Source organism: Ranitomeya variabilis, chromosome 4 (genome assembly GCF_051348905.1).
Source record: "Ranitomeya variabilis isolate aRanVar5 chromosome 4, aRanVar5.hap1, whole genome shotgun sequence".
Lineage (NCBI taxonomy): Eukaryota > Metazoa > Chordata > Amphibia > Anura > Dendrobatidae > Ranitomeya > Ranitomeya variabilis.
Window position 1 is genome coordinate 49,794,249 of NC_135235.1, and position 24,047 is coordinate 49,818,295.

The following is a 24,047-nucleotide window of genomic DNA, read 5'->3' on the forward strand; positions in this document are numbered from 1 at the left end:
AACAAACAATTTTTATTGCTTTTATCTTAATAAATAAGTCATGCTACTTATTGCTCTTCGGAGTTTAGTTTATTATGAGCTGTGCCACTGACCCACATGTTTATTTATGTACAGTGAACACTGCAAAATTAGTTAAATTTGCCCTCAAAATAGTGGAAGTAAAAATGACAACTTATCCCACAAAAGTGTAATATGTAAAATGGTTACTTTGAGAAAAAAAATGGAACATTTTTGGAAAGTTGTTATGTGTAAGTGGGAAAAAAAATGCTTTAAGGCTTGAACGAGACATGTCCTTAAACAGGATCTATTTGTGGACCTGGTGAAACTGGTGTACGAACTTTGAAGATCAATTTTGTATTTTAGATGTATAATCTAAAAAAGTTTATCTATTTATGCTATACTGGCCTATGTGAAAATTACAGTATTTCACATTTTTGAATTTAGTAACATCAACTAAAATGTTTAAAAAAAAGGTTTTCCCTATAAACAAGGTTTAGTAAATATGTTTCGTTGATGTTACAGTCCCTTTAATATCCAGATTACCTATCCGATCTGAAACGGAATTTCTAAGCAGCTTCATCCGCCTCACTAGGTAATAATGTACATGGTTTGCATTGAGAAATCTAGTGACAGATCCTTTTTAAGTGGTGTGAAAATGAGAGGTTACGCACACATGTGATATCTAGTGATTATCTCAGTATAGTATGACTTATGGATATAAATTAATTGTATTTCTAAATTTTGTTTTTGCCATAAAAAAACAAACAAAAATGCTCATATAAAAAAATATTCTCCTAATTTGACCACATTCTCCTACATTGTATTCTCATATTAAAAAAAAGTGTAGACTTTTTTAAGGGTACGCTCACACTGCCATATAAGCTTTCATGCGAGACAATCGGGCAGATTATGCTAATGACACTCAACTCAAACTATGTCAGAGTCTGATCCGAGTGTCATCTGAGTGTGATATGATTCTCTCGTATGAGAAATTCTGAGCACAGTTGTGGAGAAGACGGAGAACTTAATTTCTCCATCTTCTCCATTGTCTCTATCCACAGATGTCGGACTGCACTCATTTTGCCGATTCGACATGAGAAAAAAAAAAATTGCAGATATGAAAAGGCCCATAGTTTAACACTGGGCCGAGTGCTATTCAATAAAACATCACATAGTGCTCGGCCATGTTATACGGCGATGTGAGTGAACCCTGAAAGCAACAGAGGTGTTTATAGGAGCTTGTCTTACTTTTATTACTATCTTCAGTTATAATTTCCATGGTCCCTGAATCTTTAATAGAAACTTCGGAAACCGACTGTAAAAAAATAATAATGCTCATTGGATAATGATGATGATAAGTAAATTAAAGAACATGATTATTTCGAAGAGGAAAATAACATATTAATGTCTAAATCCACTTAGTCTTGTGGCTATCTCGCACAACTCTACCACCATTACCATTTGCTAATTTTGTTGCATCTTCTCCTGTATTTTTTCCAGTCTTTTGGGATTTTGGTTACCATGGTCATCTAAATGTGCAATTGCTCAAGTTTCTACTTTATGAGAAAATCCTTCAAGTAACCTAAAACCATTACAGATTACTAAATACCAACGGCGTAACGTGCATGAGGGAGGCCCGCTGACACCAGTGCATATTTCAGTTCAATGTGCATCCGAGGATGTACATTTAGCTGGAGTGGATTATGGCACAGAGACCGGCCGGGTCCCTGCACTGCATTAAACACCACCAGCCAATGAGAAGCTGGCAGCTGACATCAATGTGCCTGTCTGGAGCAGGGCTCATGGCAGTGACACTGCCATGCACAGCCCATGGCGGGCACACCAAAGCCAGCTGCAGGCAATAAAAAAGGATGCCGTACATCATAGGAGAGGAGGAAGGTAAGAAGAAACTTTTCTTTTTTCATGTGTTGGGAAATAGTGGCAAAATATACATTATACCAGGAAGGGGCCCAGGATTGGGTACATGATACAAGGAAGGAGCCTAGGGTGAAGAACAGTATATCATGCTGGGGGCATTACCAAGAAGTGCCCATGATGGAGTACATTACACAAGGAAGGAGCCCAGGATGGGGTTCATTATAACAGGAAGGAGCCCAGGATGGGGTCATTATAACAGGAAGGAGCCCAGGATGGGGTTCATTATAACAGGAAGGAGCCCAGGATGGGGTTCATTATAACAGGAAGGAGCCCAGGATGGGGTTCATTATAACAGGAAGGAGCCCAGGATGGGGTTCATTATAACAGGAAGGAGCCCAGGATGGGGTCATTATAACAGGAAAGAGCCCAGGATGAAAGACACTATACCAGGATGGGATGCATCATTATATAATGAGGGACATTATACCAAGAATGGGCACATGATTACTGGAAGGGGCCAGAATAGGGAACATTATTAAAGTATGCAGCTCAGGACATGAGACATTACACAAAGAAGGGGCCCAGGATGGGGGACATTATACCAGGAAGGGGCCTAGGATGGAGAACATTATTACAGAAATTGGACCAGGATGGGGGACATTATTCCAGAAATGGGACCAGGCCAGGGGACATTATTATGGGAAGCTGCCAGCATTATTACATGGTAGGTGTCTTTATGAGATCCAGAACGTTACAAAAGACTCATACATCTGACCAAGATGGAGGTGGGGGCCCATGATGATATTTTTCACTGGGGCTCTTTGAACTTCTGTTACGCTACTATTTAGCACTGTATAGTAACATTATTTGAGAATACATATTTCACGTGTGTTATTATCCGAGAGCTCTGCAGTATATAGTAGTATTGCGTGGCCTCTTTAAGTAGCCTACTAATCTGACCAAATTCTATTAGTACAAATAACTGCAAACAACTTTTAAGATTAATTTATCAAATAGATAAATTGCAATTATGAAAGGGCATTAGTGTTGAGCATTCCGATACTGCAAGTATCGGGTATCGGCCGATATTTGCTGTATCGGAATTTCCGATACCGAGATCCGATATTTTTGTGATATCGGGTATCGGGTATCGCAACAACATTAATGTAATAATGTGTAAAAAAGAGAATTAAAATAAAAAATATCGCTATACTCACCTGTCCGACACAGCCGGGACCTCAGCGAGGGAACCGGCAGCGTTGTTTGTTTAAATTTCGCGCTTTTACTTGGTTACGTGAAGTCCCGGCTTGTGATTGGTCAGGGCGGCCATGTTGCCGGGACGCGGACCAATCACAGCAAGCCGTGACGAAATTACGTCACGGCTTGCTGTGATTGGTCCGCGTCCCGGCAACATGGCCGCCATTAACCAATCACAAGCCGTGACGTCACGGGAGGCTGGACATGCGCGTATTTTGAAAAGCGCGCGTGTCCAGCCTCCAGTGACGTCCCGGCAACATGGCCGCCATTAACCAATCACAAGCCGGGACGTCACGGGAGGCTGGACATGCGCGTATTTTGAAAAGCGCGCGTGTCCAGCCTCCAGTGACGTCCCGGCAACATGGCCGCCATTAACCAATCACAAGCCGGGACGTCACGGGAGGCTGGACATGCGCGTATTTTGAAAAGCGCGCGTGTCCAGCCTCCCGTGACGTCACGGCTTGTGATTGGTTAATGGCGGCCATGTTGCCGGGACGCGGACCAATCACAGCAAGCCGTGACGTAATTTCGTCACGGCTTGCTGTGATTGGTCCGCGTCCCGGCAACATGGCCGCCCTGACCAATCACAAGCCGGGACCTCACGTAACCAAGTAAAAGCGCGAATTTTAAACAAACAACGCTGCCGGTTCCCTCGCTGAGGTCCCGGCTGCGTCGGACAGGTGAGTATAGCGATATTTTTTATTTTAATTCTTTCTTTTACACATTAATATGGTTCCCAGGGCCTGAAGGAGAGTTTCCTCTCCTTCAGACCCTGGGAACCATCAGGAATACCGTCCGATACCTGAGTCCCATTGACTTGTATTGGTATCGGGTATCGGTATCGGATTGGATCCGATACTTTGCCGGTATCGGCCGATACTTTCCGATACCGATACTTTCAAGTATCGGACGGTATCGCTCAACACTAAAGGGCATATGAAAACTAAAAATTAAAAAAAACATGTTGCTCATATTTATCAATATAATGAACCATAATTTGCACCAAATATTAAGTTTACTTATTACAATTTTACATCTTCAGCTGTATAATAGGGGTAGGAGATGTGGATGGAAGTAGTGGTGGAGAGGTGGATTGGAGTAGAGGTGGACATGTGGTGGAGGTGGATTTAGGGGGTGGTTGGAATCTCCAAATAAAAGAATTGTAATTCTGACCACTTTTGCCCGATTGTTTTGGGTCCTATTGGAAGGATCTGCATCTACTACACATTGATGGCCTACTCTGTTGATATCCTTGGTTTCTAACATTATATACAGTACCCTGTTAATAGGGGATTTATACACAGGTTTTTGAGCAGCTTCATATGTAACCCTTGGACTTTGCTCAGCATCTTTTATTTCAGATGGTCAATTGATGACATTGGGCACTGGAAAAGTCACATTGATTCCCCTATAAATAATATTATTACACCCATACAGTTCACATGTCTCACCAGGTAATGCAGGGATAACTTTTTGACCTCATTCAGTTCTGAGTGGCTAATGATGTATTCCACAAGGACATCTTGACGGCCCTCACATGGAAGAACACGATCCAGTGAACTGAGTTTCAAGTAGCTCTTGCTCCGAGAGTAGAAGGGGACGACATGTCGTGAGGCTTCATGAAACTTATTCTGAAATCTATCAAAACTCTTTAGTTCCTTCTTCGCGTCTATTTGAGCCTTTAGGAAAAAAATACATTCCATGGTCTTTTACTGGAAGAATGTATCATCTCATTTCTATTTTCAATTTCAATTTAGTATGTTAACCATCAACAGATGCTATCTATGAAGATATTTCACCAATCACACCTACAGCTGATGAACATGAATAGTCATACCGTCAGGTCTATGGTGTTTTCCCAGTTGGCTGTGTCCAAAATAAACAAAGCTTCCCCATTCTCATTGGTCATTAAAGTCTGGCTTGCTGAATTATGCCTCAGAAAAACTTTAATATTTGGTTGAGGAACACCTCCAGTATCCTCCACTCTAATCTGGAAAAGGTATAATATTATATGTAAAAATTGAGTTTGACTTTAGAAACCTAGTATATGAGGACTAAGTGACTCACCAAACCTCTATATGGTATTCCACGCTTGTAGTTAGTGTGAGCATTAATAAAAGACACTTTTTTGATGACATCGGTTATGCTGGTTTGACTGGTTGATGATATCTCCACTCCTACATAAAGAGGTAACATTGGGAAAAACATCTTATAGTGTTTTATAAGAAAGTAATTTGTGTTGTCACATTTCTTTTGAACATAATTATTATAAACGAAAAGAACCAATAGAACTACAAGAAAAGTTTTTAGTTCTCCAAATATTTTCTGGCACCACCCATTAAAATTGTGGCATTGTTGTTATCATTGCGTAATGGTGATGGAGTACCAGTCATGTCCCTCTGACCCTACTCAACTGAGTGATGTGATACCAGTCATGTCCCCCTGACCCTACTCAACTGAGACCCACTTCTATTTCATTCGAGCTCAAACCCAGATAGATTGGACTCCCTCAAAGAGCCATCAACCATAAACTGGACATATTCTCATCAGAACCCTACCTCTGCCCATTATCCTGCAATTTTTGGTTGCTTTTTCTCCAAAGTTCTTCATACTTAGAACAGAGTTCCTTTTTCCTGAGTTTAGCTGAAGACTAAAGTTTCTATAGTCAGAAAAATAAATGGAAGCAAGCTCTTGGCCCCAGTGGAAAACAGATCGACATCTACCATGTGACATTTATATTTCAAGTGTCTTGTTATACAGAAGAGGGGACTTTGGGATCCCAAAGACACCATGGTCCAGATACAACTACAAATACTGCACACTCTTATAGCTCTTCTCAAGCTACAGTGCAGCTACAGAAAGTCACTAATTACATAAAATCAAATTGCGGTTTGACTTTCATGCACTGCAATAGCATAGTTGAAGATCTAAATGCACAGTAGTAGTGATGAGCGTACGTGCCCAGATAACATGTTATCCAAGCATGCACGGGTCTTATCAGAGTATCTTGGTCATGCTCAGATAATATGCTCGAGTCTCTGCTGCTGCTTGTTTTGTGGCTCTTACACTGCCGCAACACATGCGAGGATAGTCTAACAAACAGGCATGTGTTGAGGCTGTCTAACTGCCGCAAAATATGCCGCCTCAGGGACGTGGAGATATTATCCTAGCACGCCCAAGATATTCTGATAACACCCGAGCATTGAATGTTGGTTGAACCTGTACATTTCAACAGGTTTGCCTGATAGTCTATGCGTGTATGAGGGCTTTGGACAAATGTAAGTTAGGAGAACCAAGAATCCAGCAAATATGTTTTTGGACTACCAAATTTTTCATTTTCCCAGGGATAACCTGCAGTCAGACACATTTGGAAGTGGCTCTCTCATAGAAAATAAAGGAACACTTGGCTGAACAACCAGTTCTACAAATGGAAGGGCTGGTCGAGATGGTTGGCTGCCGGCCGAACAATCAGCCAAACCATTGTTTGGAAGACAGCCATCTTATGTGTATACAGACTTCACAGTCTAAGATAAATCAGACTTACCAGTTCCTTCCTCTGTAACAGAAGCAGTACCCTTCAGTTCACTTCCGATGAGGCTTTCATTCAGCTTAATGAGCGAAGACTTGACCTCAATGGTATGGCAACCAGATCTGTCCAACTGTGTGAAAGAAAAAACTCAGATTCAAAAACTATTCAATTACTGTAGCTAAAACAAATGACAAAAAAAGGAAACAGCTACAATGTCACCAGCATTGTGTGGGAGCATAATGGCTTCCATTGGGCCTATAATGTTTTGAACTGAATATTTAGTGAGAGGTAACATTTATGAAATAATTATTCACAGATACGAATGATGTCCATAAGAGCCACTTGCTTAACAAGTCAGTTCCTGACATTTCTTCCTTTCTAAGTCTTCCCTCATCACCTTTGAGTGATATTATTAAGTAGTTGAAGGAACCACAGCAATTCAGCCTCAACGTGGAGACCATGTAAAGTTACAGATTGGGGTCACCGAGTGCTGAGGAGCAGAGCGCAGAAAAGTCACCAGGCTTCAGACGTCCTCTGGTATTACCATCAGCAAAAACATCATACTCTGGATACTGCATAGCATGGTTCATGGCAGTGTAATTTATTGAAAGCCTTACATCACCAAACACAATGCCAAGAATTGGATGGAGCGTTGCAAAGCCACCACAACTAAAGCTTTGGAAATGTGTTATGTGGAGGGAAATATCACATTTTTGTTATCTGGCATCTAATGGGTGAGTCTAGGTTTGGCAAATGCCAGAAGGATAATATCTATCTGACAGCTGTAAAGTTGGGTGGAGGAGGGGTAATGCTGTTGAATTCGCAGAGAAGGGATATGTTAATGCATCAGCATACAAAGACATTTTGGACACTTGCAGCTCCAACATTGTGGGATCAGTTTCTTTTCTATCATGACTGTGCCCAAGTGCACAACGCTAGGTCTGTACCATCATGTTTGGGTGAAAGAACTTGTCTATAGCCCACGTTAAATTATTGATCTTAAACTTATCGTACACCTTTGAGATGAAATAGCATATTGCTAACTAGACTCTCTCGTCCAACATCAATGTCTTGCCTCACAAATGGTCTCCTGGACAAATGGGCAAAAATTACATGACACCAGAAAAGAGAGGAAGTTTTTATAGCTCCATAGTGCGGATGAAGAGGGGGGCACTAATTTTGTATTAATGGTGATGGATTTAGAATAGAAAGCCATAAAAGCTCCAGTAGGTGTAATGTGGAGGTGTCCATATGAGGAATCTATTATCACTATCCTTTGGCTCAATATACCATGAAACCTGCACAAAATACCGTATTTTAGCATTTTTATTCAATGTTCTTTTCAGTTATATTCCTATTAATTTGCTTTTCCATTACGTTTGTAAAACTGCAATTTAATATGACATTTCATCTGTGAAAATATTTTAAATCTTTAAGAACAGATATTTGATGAAAGCATCATGATTTACAAAAATTGTCTTACTCTGCAGATACATGGAAATGTATTCTAATTAGTGATGAGCGAATATACTCGTTACTCGAGATTTCTCAGCACGCTCGGGGGTCCTCCGAGTAATTTTTAGTGCTCGGAGATTTAGTTTTTCTTGCTGCAGCTGAATGATTTACATCTGTTAGCCAGCCTGAGTACATGTGGGGTTGCATGGTTGCTAGGGAATTCCCACATGTACTTATGCTGGCTAACAGATGTAAATCATTCAGCTGCGGCAAGAAAAACTAAATCTCCGAGCACTAAAAAATACTCGGAGGACCCCCGAGCGTGCTCAAGAAATCTCGAGTAACGAGAATATTCGCTCATCACTAATTCTAATCCATGCGCAAAAAAATTTGGTGTTAGACTCGCAATTGAAATATGCAACCATATGATACATGGTAGTACCGCGTCTTAAGAGTATACAGACCGAGGCCAATTAGCTAGTTTGATTGAAGATTATTTAACACCAGATTTAGAGATAGATTCTTCAGAAATCTGCTACTTTTTCACAACTGTAAAATTTGGACAACAGGATCTCACCTTTCCAGTGAAATCAGCACATTCAGCGGGGGCACTCCACCAATGGAAGGAAATATGTTTACAGCAAATTGAAGCTGTGAAATCCCCCTGGACTGGCTTCCCATATGTGTATCTAAGAGAAAATTAGATACAGTTTAATAATAGACAAAGAATTGTTTACATGCTAAAGACAAAAAAGGTTCAGTGATATAGAAAGAAACATGAAATTGTCACTTTAGGAAAAAACAAAAAAATGTGTATACAGTATTCATTCTTTTGGAAACTGTGGTTGTCCCTAACCGACCAGTCAGTTATAAAAGTATGATCAATTGGTCTAACAGAATTGGAGTTCAGGAATCATATAGAGGAAACATTTTTTTTAACTCACTTGCCACAAATTTTAACCTGAAACTGATCACTATTAAACAGGATACCCTTGGGGAACTGGACGCTGACCTCGAATCTTGGAAGTACTGAAATAAATCATAGGTGTAAATTAAAAAAGAATAAGAAAACATATTTTAGATATTGGACATAAAAGAAAGGCTTTCTCACCATATTCCTCTACAGTGAAGGTATGAGATGTGTCTTTTATCCTGATGGAATATTCCCCCAGGATGGGCTCAGAAGACAGAACTAGGGAGCGTTCAGCAATCCCCTGATTGACTGTCACATTTAACCATTGACTAATCCTGTTTTTTTGGGGGTCCTAAAGAGAACAATATCAGACTGCATATTACCAACTGATTACATTTTCTAATACTTTTCTTTTATATACAAATTTGAAAGCAATAATACAGATGTTTCTGTTTTTAGCCATATCAACTCTTAATCCAATATGAATTTTTATTGTTATTATTATTATTTATAAATTAATATTTAACCCCTTCACCCCCAAGGGTGGTTTGCACGTTAATGACCAGGCCAATTTTTACAATTCTGACCACTGTCCCTTTATGAGGTTATAACTCTGGAACACTTGAACGGATCTTGGCGATTCTGACATTGTTTTCTCGTGACATATTGTACTTCATGATAGTGGTAAAATTTCTTCGATATAACTTGCGTTTATTTGTGAAAAAAATGGATATTTGGTGAAAATTTTGAAAATTTCGCAATTTTCCAACTTTGAATTTTTATGCCCTTAAATCACAGACATATGTCACGCAAAATACTTCATAAGTAACATTTCCCACGTGTCTACTTTACATCAGCACAATTTTGGAACCAAATTTTTTTTGTTAGGGAGTTATAAGGGTTACAATTTGACCAGAAATTTCTCATTTTTACAACACCATTTTTTTTTTAGGGACCACATCTCATTTGAAGTCATTTTGAGGGGTCTATATGACAGAAAATACCCAAGTGTGACACCATTCTAAAAACTGCACCCCTCAAGGTGCTCAAAACCACATTTAAGAAATTTATTAACCCTTCAGGTGTTTCACAGGAATTTTTGGAATGTTTAAATAAAAATGAACATTTAACTTTTTTTCACACAAAATTTATTTCAGCTCCAATTTGTTTTATTTTACCAAGGGTAACAGGAGAAAATGGACCCCAAAAGTTGTTGTACAATTTGTCCTGAGTACGCTGATACCCCATATGTAGGGGTAAACCACTGTTTGGGCGCATGGCAGAGCTCGGAAGGAAAGGAGCACCATTTGACTTTTCAATGCAAAATTGACTGGAATTGAGATGGGACGCCATGTTGCGTTTGGAGAGCCCCTGATGTGCCTAAACATTGAAACCCCCCACAAGTGACACCATTTTGGAAAGTAGACCCCTTAAGGAACTTATCTAGATGTGTGTTGAGCACTTTAACCCAACAAGTGCTTCACAGACGTTTTTAATGCAGAGCAGTAAAAATAAAAAATCATATTTTTTCACAAAAATGATATTTTGCCCCCATTTTTTTATTTTCCCAAGGGTAAGAAAAGAAATTAGACCACAAAAGTTGTTGTGCAATTTGTCCTGAGTACGACGATACCCCATATGTGGGGGTAAACCACTGTTTGGGCGCATAGCAGAGCTCGGAAGGGAAGGAGCGCTATTTTACTTTTCAATGCAAAATTGACTGGAATTAAGATGGGACGTCATGTTGCGTTTGGAGAGCCCCTGATGTGCCTAAACATTAAAACACCCCACAAGTGACACCATTTTGGAAAGTAGACCCCCTAAGGAACTTATCTAGATGTGTTTTGAGAGTTTTTAACCCCCAAGTGTTTCGCTACAGTTTATAACGCAGAGCCGTGAAAATAAAAATTCCTCTTTTTTTTCACAGAAATGATTTTTTAGCCCCCAGGTTTGTATTTTTACAAGGGTAACATAATAAATTGGACCCCAAAAGTTGTTTTCCAATTTGTCCTGAGTACGCTGATACCCCATATGTGGGGGGGAAACACTGTTTGGGCACATGACAGAGCTCGGAAGGGAAGGAGCGCCGTTTGGAATGCAGACTTAAATGGATTGGTCTGCAGGCGTCACGTTGCATTTGCAGAGCCCCTGATGTATCCAAACAGTAGAAACCCCCCACAAGTGACTGCAAATTGGAAACTAGACCTCCCAAGGAACTTATCTAGATGTGTTGTGAAAACTTTGAACCCCCAAGTGTTTCACTACAGTTTACAATGCAGAGCCGTGAAAATAAAAAATCCCACAAAACTTATTTTTTAGCCCCCAGTTTTGTATTTTCCCAAGGGTAACAGGAGAAATTGGACCCCAAGAGATGTTGTCCAATTTGTCCTGAGTACGCTGATACCCCATATGTTGGGGTAAACCCCTGTTTGGGTACACGGGAGAGCTCTGAAGGGAAGGAGCACTGTTTTACTTTTTCAACGCAGAATTGTCTGGAGTTGAGATCGGATTCCATGTCCCGTTTGGAGAGCCCCTGATGTGCCTAAACAGTGGAAACCCCCCAATTATAACTGAAACCCTAACCCAAACACATCCCAACGGTAACCCTAACCACACCCCTAACCCTGACACACCCCTAACCCTAATCCCAACCCTATTCCCAACCGTAAATGTAATCCAAACCCTAACTTTAGCCCCAACCCTAACTGTAGCCTTAACCCTAGCCCCAACCCTAGCCCTAACCCTAACCCTAGCAATAACCCTAACCCTAGCCCTAACCCTAGCCCTAACCCTAACCCTAGCCCTAACCCTAGTAATAACCCTAGCCCTAACCCTAGCCCTAACCCTAGCCCTAACCCTAACCCTAGCAATAACCCTAGCCCTAACCCTAATGGGAAAATGGAAATAAATACATTTTTTTATTTTTTTATTTTTCCCTAACTAAGGGGGTGATGAAGGGGGGTTTGATTTACTTTTATAGCGGGTTATTTAGCGGATTTTTATGATTGGCAGCCGTCACACACTGAAAGACGCTTTTTATTGCAAAAAATATTTTTTGCATTACCACATTTTGAGAGCTATAATTTTTCCATATTTGAGTCCACAGAGTCATGTGAGGTCTTGTTTTTTGCGGGACGAGTTGACGTTTTTTATTGGTAACATTTTCGGGCACATGACATTTTTTGATCGCTTTTTATTCCGATTTTTGTGAGGCAGAATGATAAAAAAACAGCTATTCATGAATTTCTTTTGGGGGAGGCGTTTATACCGTTCCACGTTTGGTAAAATTGATAAAGCAGTTTTATTCTTCGGGTCAGTACGATTACAGCAATACCTCATTTATATCATTTTTTTATGTTTTGGCGCTTTTATACGATAAAAGCTATTTTATAGAAAAAATAATTATTTTGGTATCGCTTTATTCTCAGGACTATAACTTTTTTAATTTTTTGCTGATGATGCTTTATGGTGGCTTGTTTTTTGCGGGACAAGATGACGTTTTCAGCGGTATCATGGTTATTTATATCTGTCTTTTTGATCGCGTGTTATTCTACTTTTTGTTCGGCGGTATGGTAATAAAGCGTTGTTTTTTGCCTCGTTTTTTTTTTTTTTTTCCTCACGGTGTTTACTGAAGGGGTTAACTAGTGGGGCAGTTTTATAGGTTGGGTCGTTACGGACACGGCGATACTAAATATGTGTACTTTTATTGTTTTTGTTTTTTTATTTAGATAAAGAAATGTATTTATGGGAATAATATATATTTTTTTCTTTATTTAGGAATTTATTTTTTATTTATTTTTTTACACATGTGTAAAAAATTTTTTTTAACTTTTTTACTTTGTCCCCGGGGGGGACATTACAGATCGTTGATCTGACAGTGTGCACAGCACTCTGTCAGATCGGCATCTGCTGTGCAGGGCTGCAGGCTTACCAGCGCCTGCTCTGAGCAGGCACTCGGTAAGCCACCTCCCTCCCTGCAGGACCCGGTTGCCGCGGCCATCTTGGATCCAGGACCTGTGGCGAGGAGGGAGGTAGGAGACCCTCGGAGCAACGCGATCACATCGCGTTGCTGCGGGAGTCTCAGGGAAGCCCGCAGGGAGCCCCCTCCCTGTGCGATGCTTCCCTATACCGCCAGTACACCGCGATCATGTTTGATCGCGGTGTGCCGGGGGTTAATGTGCCGGGGCGGTCCGTGACCGCTCCTGGCACATAGTGCCGGATGTCAGCTGCGATATGCAGCTGACACCCGGCCGCGATCGGCCGCGCTCCCCCCGTGAGCGCGGCCGATCGCGTATGATGTACTATCCCGTTGGTGGTCATACGGGCCCACCCCACCTCGACGGGATAGTACGTCAGATGTCAGAAAGGGGTTAAAACTATTTTTATATTTTCTATTATTATTATATTTTAAATAATAATAAGTTTAAATATAATAATTCTAATAATACTATTTTTCAGATATTTTCTTACCTGTACTTCTACTACAGGAATCTAAAGTAAAAAAAAAAGAAAAAATAACATTTTTAAAACGTTTTCAAGTTCTTAAAGTGAAGTTATTACATACAAACTGCTGCTAATTGTTCTTCTGCATGATATACAATGGAATGATGGCAACATTTTTTTTCTAGATAATTCTATATAATATTGTAGATTTATAGAGGAACAGTAGTCAAATGACTTACTTTTATTTGGACTTACCACAATGTTTTCTGGTTTGAAATCTTCATTAAGGGACAGAATTCTAAATTTTACTGAGTTTAATAAAAACAAGCGAAAATACAAAAACAGACAGTTAATGGAGAAACTTTTTGTTCATTACTTAAATTTTAAGTGAGTTTTTAATTTTAAAAAATTAAAAAATTTACAAGAAACAATGGAAAAGTGAGTCACATCGCCAAACAAGACAGCAATACTAACTATACAAATCAATATATGTGCACAATCACGAAGCCCATGGAATAATTTGGAGCTTTACTAGTACGGTTCAGTTACTCAGAGACACTCAAATTAGCTCTTCAAATTCAATATGATTTTCATAATTTTATAATAGCTGAAAAGATAATATTCACCAAAAAAAACGTACAACACAACTACAATATGCACTGTAAGAGTATATGTAAGAGTCATGTCGGTCTGGTAGTCGGGGGCAGGTATATCTCGCCCAGGTATTTGTCCTATGTGAATTAGGCCGCTCAGTATCTTCAGGATACCGAGGGGTTAATAAGTGCAGGAATAAAGGCTGACCAGCTGGAGGTTTCAGGTGTCAGCCTGGGGCACACAGAATGCCTGTCTGTGTGAGACAACCGTGAGTGAGAGCTGGGCTCATGATCTATGTAATGTTAGCTGGGAGGGAGAAGCCCCCCCAGTTGTTAGATAGCAACGTATTTGTTTAGTTAGCGCCGGACAGGCTAGGATTTATTTTTATGTTTTGTTTTCTGTATTTGCTTTCACTTTAATAAACCTGACCGGAGGTCAGTTATCTTGGAAACCTGCTGTTGCCTCAGAGTTCAATGCACAAACCACGTGACCTTTGACCCCAGCAAAGGCGATCCCGGAGTGTTTTGTCACATTGTGGTGGAGAATTGCGGGCAACACGAGGCACAGGCGACAGTATGGAAGACGTGGTGAAAGCCCTAGTACAGGCCACTGCGGCACAGCAGGAAGCTAATCGCTTGATGGCCGCACAGCTGAGGGAGTTACTGGACATGACGGCTGCAGACCGCCAGCTTCTCCAACAGGTGGCGCAGCGCCTGGTGAGCATGCCTGAGGCTGACCCAGAAGCAGAGTCCAGAAAGATCCATGTGAGTCGATACTGGCAAAAGCTGACCGCAGAAGATGACGTTGAGGCGTACCTGACCACGTTTGAGCGGACGGCGTTGAGAGAGAAGTGGCCGAAGGCACGATGGGCCGATTTGATTGCTCCGTTCCTCTCCGGCGAGGCCCAAAAAGCTTACCATGACTTGGACTCGGAAGTCGCTCAGGACTTTGAGAAGCTGAAAACTGAGATCCTGGCCCGGCTCGGTGTGACGACGGCTGTCCGTGCACAGAGGGTGCACCAGTGGACCTACCAGCAAGATAAACCGGCGCGGTCTCAGATGTTCGACCTGATCTACTTAACAAAGAAATAGCTGCAACCCGAGGAACTGACAACACCCGAAATAATTCAGCGGATTGTCCTGGACAAGTACCTGAGAGTGCTACCTCCAGCGCTGAAAAGGTGGGTAAGCCAAGGAAATCCCACGACAGCGGATCAACTTTTGGAGTTGGTCGAGCGTTATTCCGTGGCAGAAGGACTTCCCGACGAAACCGCTAGCACCCGGTCTGTGCCTTCTCCTCGTGGAACCGGTAAGACTGTTCCAGCGACTACGGGTGAAGGAAAATCGCAAAAAACTGTGGGGGAGGAACCGGGGACTGCTCGCACTCCGAGACCGAGAGTATGGGACGGTGGTCTCAGTAGGGGGCCTGTTAGGTGTTTCCGCTGCCATGAGAAGGGCCATGTTTCTGCGAACTGTCCTGTTACCGCTGAACCCATGCAGTGCGATGTTATAGACTCTAAGAAACGCATGTCTTTGGTTACACAGCTGGTGAATGTGAATGCGGGTCAAAATGATGTAGCAAAACACCTGTGTGAATTATCTGTTGATGGGAAAAGTGTTGTGGCGTTACTAGACTCTGGAAGTGTGGTGACTCTGGTGAAAGCTAGTCTGGTGGCACTTCCGTCTGGTTCGTCTGACAAATTCTCTGTAACGTGTGTGCATGGTGACACCTGCTCGTACCTAACAGCGGTCATACCGATTTCCACTCCCTATGGGTCTGTGCAACACAAAGTGGGACTCGTTCCCGCATTGTTACATGATATAATCCTGGGTAGGGATTTTCCCCATTTCTGGCAGTTATGGGAGAATCAGTTGCTCCTTCACGGTAGCTGTGAACCTTCCCCCATGCCATCTGGAGGTCCCGAACTCTTAGAGGAGGTCCCTCAGGAAGACGTTGCTGGGGAGGTTATTGAGTCTAACCTTCAGTACCCCTTCTCAGTTCTGGCGGGGGAAACTGAAGAAACTGAGGAAACTCAGCGTGAGGCGGAGGCAGACAGCCATCACGCACCCTGCCTACCAGATTTGGGAGTCCAGTTGGATGACTTCCACAGCGAACAAATGAAAGATCCTACCCTGACTCAGGCTAGGAAAAATGTAAAAATGATAGATAGCGTACCTGTAGAACCTGACACTAGGCTAGCGTACCTGTACATGGTTCTTGAAAATGATTTACTCTACCAGGTAGAGAAAAAAGGGGAAGACACTGTGCAGCAGTTAGTGGTACCCAAACCTTATCGGCGGAAGGTACTGGACCTGGCCCACGGACATATAATGGGGGGACATCTGGGGGTACAAAAAACCACAGAAAGAATATTGCATTGTTTTGTGTGGCCTGGAATACACAATGATGTGCATAACTATTGTGAGTCCTGTCCAGAGTGCCAAATCTCAGCACCTAAACCTCGGTACTGTAGCCCTTTGGTACCCCTCCCAATCATTGGGGTCCCATTTGAGAGAATTGGGATGGATTTGGTTGGGCCCCTTCCCTGGTCCACACGTGGGCACCAACATATCCTCGTCATCATGGACTATGCCACTCGCTACCCGTAAGCCATCCCTTTGCGTAACACTGCTACCAAAACGATCGCCAAAGAGTTGGTACAAGTGTTTAGTCGGGTAGGAATTCCAAAACAGATACTCACCGACCAAGGGACTCCCTTTATGTCGAGGGTAATGAAGGAGCTCTGCAGACTCTTACAAATAGATCCGTTGCGTACATCTGTCTATCATCCTCAAACAGATAAGTTGGTTGAGCGGTTCAATAAAACCTTAAAACAGATGCTCCGGAAGGCGATAGACAAAGATGGGAAGAACTGGGATTACTTGTTACCCTATTTGCTGTTTGCCATTAGGGAAGTTCCCCAGTCTTCCACAGGGTTCTCGCCTTTCGAGCTATTATACGCCCGTCGTCCCCGTGGACTGTTGGACGTCGCAAAAGAAACCTGGGAAGGTCAAGTCACTCCCTTTAAAATGGTGATAGACCATGTAACGCAAATGCAGGACCGTATTGCTGCTGTCATGCCCATTGTTAGGGAACATATGTTACAGTCCCAGGGAGCCCAGAGGCTAAGTTATGATAGAGGCGCCAAGGTCCGTACGTTTGCACCCGGGGATAGGGTGTTGATCCTAATCCCTACGGTGGATAGTAAATTTCTGGCGAAATGGCAGGGCCCCTTTGAAGTCATGGAACGAGTTGGAGAAGTGAACTATAAAGTGCACCAGCCTGGTAAGAGAAAACCAGAACAGATTTATCATGTGAATCTGATAAAATCCTGGAAAGACCGCGCTGCCCTAACAGCGGATCTGCCCCGTCCGGTTTGCTCACCTACCATACCGGAGGTGGAGATTGCCGAGACTCTCTCTGAACGACAAAAATCTGAGGTTAAGCAGTTTTTGTTACAGAACCAACAGTTTTTCTCCGAAAAACCTGGCCAGACTAGGCTAGTGAAACATGAGATTGTCACAGAGCCTGGTGTCACAGTTCATGTGAAGCCGTACCGGATTCCGGAAGCACGCCATGAAGCCGTCTCCCGGGAGGTGAAGGCAATGTTGGACTTAGGAGTCATTGAAGAGTCGCACAGCGCCTGGTCCAGTCCAATTGTGTTGATACCTAAGCCGGATGGCTCTATACTGTTTTGCAATGACTTTAGGAAACTGAATGCGGTTTCTAAATTTGATGCCTACCCTATGCCCCGGGTCGATGAGTTGATCGATCGGCTGGGTAAAGCCAGATACATTACGACCCTGGATCTAACAAAGGGGTACTGGCAGATCCCTCTGGCCGAGGCGGCCAGAGAGAAGACGGCATTTGCTACACCGGAAGGGCTGTTCCAGTATATCTACATGCCGTTTGGACTTCACGGAGCCCCAGCAACGTTCCAGAGATTGATGGATCGAGTCTTGAGGCCCCACAGGCAGTACGCTTCTGCCTACCTAGACAACATCATAATTTACAGCGTGGACTGGGAAGCTCACCTCCGGAAGGTACAGGCGGTGATTGATGACCTGAGAGACGCAGACTTAACGGCGAATCCCAAGAAATGTCACATCGGCCTTGAAGAAGCCCGATACTTGGGCTACGTGATTGGCAGAGGGGTGGTTAAACCCCAGATCGACAAAATACAGGCAATTCAGGGCTGGCCGCAACCAGTGAACAAGAAACAAGTTCAAGCTTTCCTGGGCATTGCCGGCTATTATCGCCGGTTCATACCCAAATTTGCGGCCATGGCTACCCCCTTGACGGATCTTACCAAAGGGAGGGATTCCGTCATGGTAAAATGGACCTCAGCGGCTGAAGAGGCCTTCCACAGTCTGAAACGGGCTTTGTGCTCTCAGCCCGTACTAGTGACTCCTGATTTCAGCAGCGAGTTTGTGGTGCAAACTGATGCTTCTGATACTGGTGTCGGAGCTGTACTTTCCCAGGTAAGGGACGGAGTCGAACACCCGGTCCTCTACCTCAGTCGGAAACTGAATGTACATGAGCAGAGGTATGCCGTGATTGAAAAAGAGTGCCTAGCCATCAAATGGGCTCTCGACTCCCTCAAATATTACCTGGCAGGTAGGAAGTTTAGGCTGGTCATGGACCATGCCCCTCTCAAGTGGATGCATCTCCACAAGGACCGTAATAGTCGGGTAACCCGGTGGTTCCTTGCCCTGCAGGCTTACTCTTTCATGGTGGAGCACCGCCCCGGGGTACAGATGGGGAACGCTGATGCCCTGTCCCGAGTACACTGTTTCGAGAGTATTCTTGCTTGACCTGAGTGGTCTGAGCAGGGGGGGAGGATATGTAAGAGTATATGTAAGAGTCATGTCGGTCTGGTAGTCGGGGGCAGGTATATCTCGCCCAGGTATTTGTCCTATGTGAATTAGGCCACTCAGTATCTTCAGGATTCCGAGGGGTTAATAAGTGCAGGAATAAAGGCTGACCAGCTGGAGGTTTCAGGTGTCAGCCTGGGGCACATAGAATGCCTGTCTGCGTGAGACAACCGTGAGTGAGAGCTGGGCTCATGATCTATGTAATGTTAGCTGGGAGGGAGAAGCCCCCCCAGTTGTTAGATAGCAACGTATTTGTTTAGTTAGCGCCGGACAGGCTAGGATTTATTTTTATGTTTTGTTTTCTGTATTTGATTTCACTTTAATAAACCTGACCGGAGGTCAGTTATCTTGGAAACCTGCTGTCGCCTCAGAGTTCAATGCACAAACCACGTTACCTTTGACCCCAGCAAAGGCGATCCCGGAGTGTTTTGTCACAGCACACAAAAGAAAAGGAAGGAGTGGTATAGGGGAGTGTGAGGAAGAAATAATATGAGTATTTTTGAGCCCAGTAAAAGTCCTAAGAACCCCAAACAGTATTAAAATAACCTATTAGTTATAAAGTGTAGTTGTCAAGGACTCTATGTTCTACTAGATCTGAATATGAAGATGTACTTTGTTTCCATAAACGAGCAGTTAAAGGGAACCTGTCATGTCCGATAATGTTATCAACCTGCAGTTATCAGGTTAATCTGCAGATTAAAAATATTATGAAGGTGACTTGCCATTGCATTTAAATGGCTATACCCAGAAATATTTTAACTTTTTTCCATCCCGAAGCTGCCGGCTTTCAGTCATGTAGGCATGTTGGTGCTGATACAATCACCGCTCACAGCACTAATTGCAGTGGCTGTAAGCATGCCTTGGCATTTTGACTAACAGTCGGCTCTGAACTGAGACACAGTTGAGTCTTCTGTCAGTCATTGCTGGGACATGCTTACAGCCGCCACTCACAGTAGAGTGAGCAATGACTGTATCTTCACTGTCACTTTTGCATGACTGAAAGCCAGCTGCTCCCTGAAGAAATAAATTTAATTTTCTGTACAGTGGATGAGCACCTTCATAACACTTTTAAATTGCAGATTCACTCTATTTCTGTAGATTAATATCATTATTAGACATGACAGGTACCTTTTAATTATCTTGCATCAGTTAAAGGGAACCTGTCTCCCCCAAACTCGAAGGTGAGCTAAGCCCACCAGCATCAGGGGCTTATCTACAGCATTACAGAATGCTGTAGATAAGCCCCCGATGTATCCTGAAACATGAGAAAAAGAGGTTAGATTACACTCACCCAGGGGCGGTCCCCGTCCGGTTCTGGTCCGATGGGCGTCGCGGTCCGGTTCGAGGCCTCCCATCTTCTTACGATGACGTCCTCTTCTTCTCTTCACACTGTGGCTCCGGCGCAGGTGAACTTTGTCTACAGGGCAGAGCAAAGTACTGCAGTGCGCAGGTGCCGGGTCTCTCTGACCTTTCCCGTTGCCTACGCACTGTAGTACTTTACAGACAAAGTACGCCTGCACCGGAGCCGCAGCATGAAGAGAAGAAGAGGACGTCATGGTAAGAAGATAGGAGGCCCCGGACTGGACCGCAACGCCCATCGGACCAGAACCGGGTGAGTATAATCTAACCTCTTTTTCTCATCTTTTAGGATACATCGGGGGCTTATCTACAGCATTACAGAATGCTGTAGATAAGCCCCTGATGTTGGTGGGCTTAGCTCACCTTCGATTTTGGGGGTGACAGGTTCCCTTTAAGATAACTAACAGCAATCTTTAATTCTTTTAAAGAATGTGGTCACTATATAAAAATATTTCCAGATAAGCTTTAAAACAGGCTTGTTTTTCATACTGGACTAAAGGAAAGAACTGGACCAGAGAGGCGTCACATGTGAAGTTCAGGTGAGCATAGCTTGCCAATCAATGTCTGTGGGTGGGGAATATTTAGTTACATTTTCATTTAAATGGCAAGTACACGTTAAATATTATATCTAGTGATGAGCGAATGTGCTCAGATAAGGTGTTTGTTCGAGTATGCTCATGTGCTAACCAAATGTCTTCAATACGTTTGAGTCCCCGCGGCTGCATGTCTCGCGGGTGTTTGACAGCCGCAACACATCCAGGGATTTCCTGTTTATAGGCAATTCATGCATATGTTTAGCATGCTCGGGATAAAGCCTTATCTGAGCACATTTGCTCATCACTAATTATATTCATATGTTTGTAAGCATAATGTTTTTATAATCTAATTACAAATTACATTAATATTCTAAATAAAACCTCTTGGACGTCAACTGTTAACTAAAAGAACAATATATCCTAACACCAAGGACCATCTAAATATCCAATTTTATACCCTCAAACAGTTCTTTTCCTATTAACTAAAGAATCTGTGAACCGTAACAACACATTGAGAACCCCATTAATTTTTCTTACCGGTTTGTCCTGGTTTATACACAGCTTTATCTGTCTGGACTAGAGTTTTGGAGAGCAGCTTCTTTACAAGAACCTTACTGGTTTTGGTTTCTAATTCCCCTGAACTGTGAATGGAGAGGGTTAGTGTGCCGACCGATGCATCTTCTTCAGGAATGGGAACCTAAAGCAATTAACAAAGATGTGTTGAATATGTATCTAAAGATGATGATTTAATTTCAATGCCAGATTGGAAACACTTAAGGAAAAATGTATGAAGAATGATGCCCACAAATGTAGCGTTAAAAAGTAGCAAACTTTCGCAACTTTTTGCCCTTTTCTGCTTTCCTATAAGTGGGTTAACTGTCACTGCTCAAAGGATTTATGCCAGAAACTTGTCTAAATTACAACAATCCAAGCCAAGAGGTTTGTAGCACACAAGCTGCTTATGAAATAAAGCTTTGAGGGATTTTGTTAATTGATTAGGAAAAGTTGTGTAAAAGGAACCTGTAATGTCCCAAATGCTATTAATCTGCAGATAAAGGGTCAGTCTGTAGGTTCATAGCGTTGCAATGCTTTTTGACTGCCTTACTGAAAGCCTGGCTGCAGGGAGGAAAATTAACATATTCCTCCCAGTAGCCGCTGGCTTTCAGTCATTGAGGTATGCCTGCAGCAGCTACAGTCACTGCTCTGTAAACAGTGAGTGGCGACTGTAAGCACACCCTGGAACTTTGACTGAAAGCTGAGTCTTCAAAGAGGTGCTGGATAGTCAACTGTCAATCAAAAGCCACCGCTCACAATGATGTGAACTATGGCTGAAACCGCTTTGCTCTCACCTATATGACTAAAAGCCAGCAGCTCCAGTGAGGAATAAAATAAATTTCCTGCTGGTAGCCATGCTTTAATTGATGTAGCCAAGAAGCTTTACAATGCTATTAGTTTGCAAATTATTCCTATTTCTGCAGGTTAATAGCGCTTGGTGATATGGCAGGTTCCCTTTAAATGGGTTGTCTTATAAGGAAACACCTTCAGGGAGGTCATAAAGAGTGCTCCCATTTTAAGTCTGCAGTTCAGAAAGTTTCAATCATATAGATTATATTTCATATAAGATATATTTTTTTAATTTATGGACGGGTCCTAGGGATATGTTCATGTTGAGGTTTTTTTTAAGAATGCACAAAGCATAAGTTATAAAGCAGAAAGCAATTTAGGAAACTCTCCTATTTGGGGAGTTTTTGGAGGTGTTTTTCTTTTTCCGAAGATTTTTTTAAGCTGTTTTGAAGAAGTGTTGAACAGATTGGATATGAGCGCAGGCGGATTCCGCCATGGATACTGTCTAAGAAAAAACATTAAAAAAGAATGAACATATTGATTTTTATGTAAAAACGATGTGCTGTGCAAATATTCAGGCTTTTGAATTCATTTTAACCACTTCAGGTTTCTAAAAAAGGCCAAGAGGTTAAAAGAAGTGACATGATCATTCTTCGAGTAATTTCCGCTCGGAAGATGTTCTGTTCTCTATAGCAGAAGTCAATAAGAAAAGCTCCAAAGACGCCCAGATATTTTTGCAGTATTTTACCATCGTTTTTGCGTAAAAAAAAACACTAGCAGCTTCTTCAGTCATTCACTGGAGTAATAAAAGTTAACAAAAACTACAGTAAAAGAAAAAGACTTAATAAAAAAACCTGTGTCTTACAACTTTCAGAAAAATTTACCAAAAATGACTGTAAAAAACCCAAAAAAGATACTTCAGGAAAAAATCCATTTTCCTCAAGCGTCTTCTGCCCAAATTTGTTGGGTTCACTTGAGTTTATAAGATGCTGTGTGCACATAGGAAGAGTTTTTCCTGGAGTGTTCTTTGCACCCTTTTGATTGGGCAGTGCCTAGTTTGGTAGTTTGGATAAGTTTCCCTCAGGATCTTGTTCAAAAAAGTGTCATGCACTTTCTCTTTTTCATCAGGCATTTTTCAAAACATCTTAAAGAAAAAAACAGATAAAAATAACTTCATATGCGTAACAAAGTGGTTTTCCTTAGAAGTGATTTGGAAGACTTGGAGAGAATCTACTCCAAACAAGTCCTCAAAAAACTCAAGTTTAGACATAACCTATTAAAGCTATTTTTTATTTTTTACCTGGAAGTTGAGGCAGGAGAATTTGGCGTCTTGTTGGAATTTCTTTTCTACTAGCGTGGTGTCCTTGTTATCCAGGTTCAGAGATATTTTCACATTACTCTCTCCTTTTGCATTTGCAAATTGTAGACAGATGGTTTCTGATTGCCGGCTATGTAACTCTGATGGGAAGATGACGGCGTAGTGTCTGGCAAGAAAGACATAGAAGATAGGATACCATTACAAAGAGTACGAGTAGGTAAGAGACAACGATAAAGGTTGAGTTTCACAAAAAGACACATGACTATGACTGTGTCTTCTGCCATGGCTGACAGTTTTGACCCGCAGCATAGTCGCGCCATTACTCCAAACTATGCACTCCTGCTGGCTGCTAACAGAGACAGCTTTACCTCTGTAGCATGTGAGAAGTGTATTGGCAATGAGGCTGGTCAGATGCAGAAATCTGGTCAACTTTGAAAAGCTGCAAACAGGTTATATAGTATAGAGGCTGCCATCAGTGTGAACGTCTTACATCGGTAACTGGCCACTCTGAGACAGCACGGTGGCTGGTGACCTGAGCAACGAGCCG

The 24,047-nt window shown here is 42.3% G+C and overlaps 1 protein-coding gene across 1 annotated transcript in view; it reads right to left on the bottom strand.

Moving 5' to 3' along the window:
- Positions 1-24,047, bottom strand: part of LOC143769703 (alpha-2-macroglobulin-like) — a 78,726-nt gene that overhangs the window by 52,132 nt on the left and 2,547 nt on the right. Inside the window, exons 2-13 of the mRNA XM_077258488.1 lie at positions 23,483-23,666; positions 21,376-21,535; positions 13,731-13,783; positions 13,503-13,523; positions 9,231-9,384; positions 9,064-9,148; positions 8,697-8,808; positions 6,680-6,794; positions 5,203-5,312; positions 4,973-5,125; positions 4,587-4,814; positions 1,249-1,315 (exon numbers count right to left, since the gene is read on the bottom strand). Coding sequence (XP_077114603.1) covers positions 1,249-1,315; positions 4,587-4,814; positions 4,973-5,125; positions 5,203-5,312; positions 6,680-6,794; positions 8,697-8,808; positions 9,064-9,148; positions 9,231-9,384; positions 13,503-13,523; positions 13,731-13,783; positions 21,376-21,535; positions 23,483-23,666 — 1,442 coding nt within the window. The remainder of the gene's footprint in view (positions 1-1,248; positions 1,316-4,586; positions 4,815-4,972; positions 5,126-5,202; positions 5,313-6,679; positions 6,795-8,696; positions 8,809-9,063; positions 9,149-9,230; positions 9,385-13,502; positions 13,524-13,730; positions 13,784-21,375; positions 21,536-23,482; positions 23,667-24,047) is intronic.